The 6,175-nt window shown below is 43.7% G+C and overlaps 1 protein-coding gene and 2 long non-coding RNA genes across 3 annotated transcripts; 1 reads left to right on the top strand and 2 right to left on the bottom strand.

Moving 5' to 3' along the window:
• Positions 1 to 963: 963 nt before the first annotated feature.
• Positions 964 to 3,459, bottom strand: LOC108033329 (cell division cycle 7-related protein kinase). Its single transcript, XM_017107615.3, has one exon. It carries the CDS (start codon positions 3,152 to 3,154, stop codon positions 1,208 to 1,210), a length of 1,947 nt encoding a protein of 648 aa, XP_016963104.1. The 5' UTR covers positions 3,155 to 3,459; the 3' UTR covers positions 964 to 1,207.
• A 1,039-nt stretch (positions 3,460 to 4,498) lies between these two features.
• Positions 4,499 to 4,835, top strand: LOC108033583 (uncharacterized). The gene is made up of 2 exons (XR_001768682.2): positions 4,499 to 4,594; positions 4,653 to 4,835. It is a non-coding gene; the product is annotated as an uncharacterized LOC108033583 (long non-coding RNA).
• Positions 4,836 to 5,876: 1,041 nt separating this feature from the next.
• On the bottom strand, positions 5,877 to 6,175 carry LOC108033595 (uncharacterized). The gene is made up of 2 exons (XR_001768686.3): positions 6,062 to 6,175; positions 5,877 to 6,000 (listed from the first exon to the last, which is right to left on the bottom strand). It is a non-coding gene; the product is annotated as an uncharacterized LOC108033595 (long non-coding RNA).

The following is a 6,175-nucleotide window of genomic DNA, read 5'->3' as shown; positions in this document are numbered from 1 at the left end:
AGCATGCAATGAAATGTGCTGAATTTGGCTTTGGCATGAAAAACTGCTGCATGCTTTTGGGCGCAACAATTTTTCACTCTGATAAAAAAGAGGGGAGGAAAAACTTTTTAATAAACTATTTTGCAGCGTCGACAGCTGGAACTTTCTTTCTTGGTGACTTGCCAGCACCCGAAAATCTCTCTTTTTACGCAAATGTGCAGATAGAAATCTGATTTCTTTTCTGGGGTACAGAATGAAATTGTCAACATAATTCGCAGTGAGCCATGAATTCTTTGCTGCCGACAGACGAAAACAAATGCTAAAACGAAAAAATTATTCAACCGAAAGGAGAAATTCCCATGACCTTTCTGTGTGCAACAACAGAACAGAATTTGTTGTAAGCGTCAATAATGCAAATTGATAAGGCACAGGCAAGATATTCCTCTGGGCAGGACTCACAAAAACCAATTGTGAAAATGGCTGTCGGGTGAAAAAATTAAATGAGGGCAATGTGATTGTCACAAGGAGCAAAAATCGAAGGCTGGCAAGGGTTTGGCAAAAAAAAAAAAACAGTTCAATTATCAGAAATAATTGAAAGTCAAAGAACAGGTGAAGTTTAGATTTGATTTTAAAATGCTTTGTTTAGAAATAAATAAATATGAATGACTATTTTATAATTAACAATATTGCAAACGTCATTTAAAAACCATCTTATAACAAGCTGACACAGTAAAATTAATTTTCTTGCAATTTATTAAATAATATAAACTCCAGAATATTTGTTTTGTTCAATAAAACACAGCATTTTTATTTGTATTACTTAATATGAACTCCAACATCGAAAACATTAATAAAACCCTTTTTAGGGTAATGACTCTTTGACTGCCTCGGTTTCCGAGGAAAAAATAATTTCTATAAAAGAGGACAATGAAAACAATGCAAGCCCCGAAAAATAATTGAAAAAGAAAGATACCACAAGAGATGTAGGTGCCTTGATGAATTTGAAATCAACAAAAACGAATTTACTTTATATTTTCGATGTAAATTTCGTGAACATTTTCCATCGCCCATATTAATAATTTTTTTGTTTTGCTTTCCGCACAATACAATTTCGTTGCCCACAACAAGCTGATGAGGGTCACCCTCCATCTCCTCTGGTGGCCAGGACTCAAATCGAAGCGCAAGGAGGCCAAGGAATTTGTATAAGAGACAATGTGGGGGCCCCGAATCAGATGTTAGCCGCTGCCTGTGAGGCTGTGGAGGCCAGTTCCATGGGATAGGACACGAATGCCTTCAGGGTTCGGGCTGCAGCTGACGGCAGAGTTTCCCTGGCTCTTAGATGCTGCTGATGCTGCAGTATGTGCTGCTGGTTATGAAGGGGCACGCCTGGCGCAATCCGATGCTGATCGCTGAAAAACGGGTGCTTCAGGGCCTCCTCGGCGGTTATACGCTTCTGGGGATTAACCTCTAGAAGGCGAGCGAGCAAATCGTAGGCGTTGGCCGGAAATATATCCAGCCCATCGTAGCGCTCCAGGTTGTGCCCACTGTTGCTGCACAGGCAATTAAAGGTGGGCTGCTCACAGCTCCGGCACATTTCGGTGCTTCCATCTGGCCTCCGATATTTCCGGTGTATTTCGGGGGCCAGGAAAAAATCCGCATACCGAAACCTCATGCACACCCGCCGCAAATCCAATGTGCTTACCTTTTGGGCCAGCAAAATCAGTCTATCCAGCATGAAGGCAGTTTTCCGCACTGGCATATCGCCAAATAAATTGATTATTTCCGCCAGAGCCCCGCAATCGTGGGGGGCCTTAAAAAACGGGTGCAGAGCCGAGAGCAACGAGAGCATTATGACGCCAGCAGCCCAGATATCCACCGCAGTGGATTGCTGGGGATACCGGAGGAGCACCTCTGGTGGCCTGTAGCCTGGTGTTCCTGCTCGGGAGGCGTGCATTTCCTTCTTCGAGGTGTTCGTAGAGACCACGTAGTTGTTGGGATCCACGTTCGGGCTCATGAGTCGCAGGCGGTTGAGCAGCCTGATGGTGTCGGCCTTCTGGTAGGCCATGTCCTTCTTGGTCAAGTGACCCCCCGTCTGTTCCCGCAGTTTCTGCATACTTGGAGGTCCTGGCAGAGCATGATCGACACCGCCGCCGCCGCCCAAGGCCCGCATCCTTCGGCTGGCCAGGTAATCATCGGCCTCGGCCTGGGCAGAATTTCCGTCGGCCAGCATAAGGTTCCTGCCGCTTTCCACCTCCCTCAGAAAACTGAAAGCCTCCCTAGAACTCAGGTCATTCGACTGAATGAGACTGCCATCTTCGGCGATCCGCTGAGCCAAGCCGAAGTCACAGAGCAAAAACTTGCCGGTTCGGCGGTTAAATAGGATGTTGCTCGGCTTCACATCCCGGTGAATCACATTGAATTTGTGCACATGGCGCAGGGCAATGAGCAGGTTCCTCAAGTAGTCACGCACCTCTTGAAAGCTCAGACTCCTGTAGATGTCGTGAAATCGGTCGTGGGTCATATAGGGCATCACAAAGGCCACGTTCTCGTTGTACCTTATGCAGCAGTTAATGCCAATCACATTGTCCACTCCGCCGATGCGAAACATGCACTCCAGTTCCCTGAGAATCCTCTCCGGATGGCTTGTGGGATTATGATGTTTGATGGCGAACCGCCTCCTCTGGGTTTCCACGAGGCACCGTTCGCGCTGCAGAGTGCCCAGGAGAACTGTGCTGAAGGTGCCACTTCCGATGCGGCAGTGTACGTCGAAGATTTTGTGTATTTCCGGAATGCTCGCTTGGAGGTCCTTCAAGGCCTCTTCGTTTTTGTCGATGGCCTGCATATTTCTCGCCTGCATGGCAGCCAGTTCTTTGTGGGCATTATGACGACTGATCTTGGCCAGCTTTTCATTGAGATCAACATGGGGCTTGGGCAACTGATGAGTTAATACCTGTTGTTGCAAATAGCCAGAGACGGAGGGTTGAATTCCGGAAGCCATACCACTTTGCCGTTCGTTGTAGTACCGATTTTGGTGATAATTAGTTGAGGATTCCGCATTCACAATCGTGGCGCCCATGTTGGTCGCCGATTTTTCCAGGACTCCCATTCTGATGGCGTAATGCGATTTGGTCGCCGTCTGCTGACTGCGATGGTGGTGTGTGTCCTTCCTGTCCATTTTAGAATTAGAATTTTAGCAAATATTCACGGCACCCATCAACAGCCCAGGCTTCAGCCGGTGGGACCAAATTGTTTCCTTTCCCAACTTGGCTTGGATTTTATTTAGTTGTGCAGTTTTTGATGTCGATTTCTAGGCCTCTTTCCGGGGCAGAGCGGAATCACCTGGCGCGGCTAACCGCGGTGTAAACACAATAATTTCGAATGTATTCGGGGGTGTTTGTGTTCGAATTTTGTGCTAGAAAATTACCCGTTACTAAATAGAGACTATGTACTTGTGTTTTTTTCTAATCATATTTCGACAACTAATGCAATGCTCTTGATGAGGTGGAAGAACTTGTTTAAGGCACACCCCTAATATACGATTTTTAATACATCTTGTTAAGCTTTAAGTAAAGGACTCATAGCATATTTTGTAGACCCCTCCAGCTCCAGTTCATCTATTCATGGCTGCAGACTCACTTACTACCCATTCATATTCGGGCATTCCCCCACCCCACATCCATATATCCCGGATTATATGGAAAAAGTTCCTGGGAAACCTATACCAGATGCTGCCTTTGTGGAGTTTGATTGCCCGTATGGTGTCGCCACCTAGCGGCGACCCTTCCTCGCCGTCGTTATTGTTGTTGTTCGGGGGCATGCAATTTACCGCCACTGCACTCGACCCTAAAAATGTCCACCTCGAAATTTCGCCCATTCTAAAAAAGACGGTGTCAACATCAGCTGCCCGTCCACTTGTTTTTCACTTGATGCTCGAAGTTTTCCCGCGGCAACAGCTGACATTGTGGGCGTTACTATACCTCAAATCGCCTCCCCCCCTATGGCGTCAGTAGTGCCAACCGAAAATCTCCTCCCACTTTTTACCTCCAACACATTTCGAACACAAAGGTAAGCTTTTTTGGTCAATTTTTCAGCTCCCGCTGTCGCAAGAAAAGTTGGTACAATGAATATATTAAAATATCGTTTCATTAAACCTAAATATTTGGCAAGAGTGAGTGAAGAAAAATGTTATTTCGTTTGAAGGTGTTTTATCAATATTTTATTACAATTATATTATATTTAAAATGCAAAATGTTAAATTTTTATACAATATAACTTAAAACCTCTAAATATGATCATTGAGCAATTCTTGAGATCTAAGCCCTAGATATTTTTTCATTTCATCTTTTTAAAATATATTATTGTGGTGTTATTATTCTTATGTTATGTAAAGATTGTTATGAAATGCCCTAAGTCTGGTTACTTAATTTCACCTTCACTTTAGGTCAGAAAAATTATAAAATAATTCGCATTTGTACACATTTTACATGTGACTAGGGCGTATAAATGCAAATTTTCCGCTCCTATTTTGCAGAATATGAGAGTCACTAACATTCAATCTTAAACGGATCTATCGACCGATACATCATGAGCCTTCCAAACATTCTTATTTTGCTGGGTAAGTTCTTGGGAATATAAAATTTAGTTTCCTTAGTAAAACTTATCAACTTCTTTAGCGATTATAGTGGAAGGCTGTCCCAAGTGCACGAGTTTTATTAAGTACGACCAGCCAGAATAAATGTTGTTTCTCCAGTGCATTCACTGCTGATTAAATTTGTGTAAATCAATTGCGGCGTTGGCAGCTAAAATGGCCTCTTTAGAAAGTCATTTGGCTGTCGAAAATATAAATGGGAATTGAATGTGTTCAGTCATTACGAAAGTTTTGGTAGTAGAAGGTACTGCGCCGGGCCCGAAGTAATTGCCCAACAAGGCAAACTGGTTAACTGGCATTTAAGAGCAGGAATTACAATTACCCAATGCTTTCCTTGCCGCTGTTTTCCTTAGAATTTTCCTCGCTCTTCGACCCACGCTTTTCCGGCCCCAGAAACTCCTGTTTATTCATTGCCGGCAGTCGAGTGCAACTGGCCTTTTCGAAGTTTGCGCAAAACTATTGTCAATTGGAGAGTTGGAGTTGGCCCGGGGATTCTCGAATGGCCAAAACACAATGCAGAACAACACTTGGCTGCCTTCCTGCCACCCCTGCTTCGCCCACCTCCACCCACTTCCGCCCACTGAATAGTGGAAGGAGGGTGGTGTGAATCCCATCGCCAACCGACAACAACTTCTTCATCAAGCGAAACTCCCTTTGACCGAATTTCCTTGGCGCCTTCCGTCGTGGCAAGCGCCAAACGGAAACTTTTCCAGCCAAGTCAGTTGGGATTAGCCTGGATGGCCAGGCGGAGCGGAGTGCGAGGACCCTCGCCGGCATCCAGGTTAGACACTCGGTGGCAAACTGCAAATTAAGCTCGACAAAACGATTTGCTTAGATTGCCGTGTGCAAATAGGTTTCGGGTTTTCTGATGTAGCAAGTGCCTCAGTAATGAGATGGTTTTGAAGGAAATTATTTGGAAATGGGATAAGTAGAGATATTTTGTGTTTTGAAGATAAGGTTTTTACTTTGAAAATGTCTTAATTATTTTATTAAGAGAACACTTTTCCCTTTATTGATTTGAAAAATCACGAAACTCTATATATTTCCTTAAATGCTTTAATATCCCTGCCCCTGCAGCTGGTTCTGTATAGGTCATATTTCACTTGACTAACTATCCAATTTCGACTGCCAGACATCTAAGCAATGGGCCGGCCGTATCACTGGCTTCCCCTTCAATGCAGACGCTACACTCAAAAAAAGCTTTAGGGGGCAAAGATGTATACCAAACTACATAAAAATATCTAAAGTATTTCAAGAGAGATATTGTTTAATTATTTAGCAAGATAGTTATGGCTTAGATTCAGAAAGACAAATCATTGGGTTACACTTCAATTTTGCGTCTGGAATTGTCGTCGCTGCAAACATCATGAATGCTGGTAAATGGAGAAATAATGATTAGAACTTTATAGGATTAGTTGTTTAAACAAAGTTTACCAATAATATTCAAGACGTTTCCAATACTCATTTTTCACGGAGGTTGCGAACTGCTGCTCTGTAAATTGCAGTCAATTGAGGATTTTTAAAGTATCGGAACTTTAGTACCGGTAA

The sequence above is a fragment of the Drosophila biarmipes genome, chromosome 2L (genome assembly GCF_025231255.1).
Source record: "Drosophila biarmipes strain raj3 chromosome 2L, RU_DBia_V1.1, whole genome shotgun sequence".
In the NCBI taxonomy this organism is placed as follows: domain Eukaryota; kingdom Metazoa; phylum Arthropoda; class Insecta; order Diptera; family Drosophilidae; genus Drosophila; species Drosophila biarmipes.
This window is presented reverse-complemented; position numbering and strand designations above follow the sequence as displayed.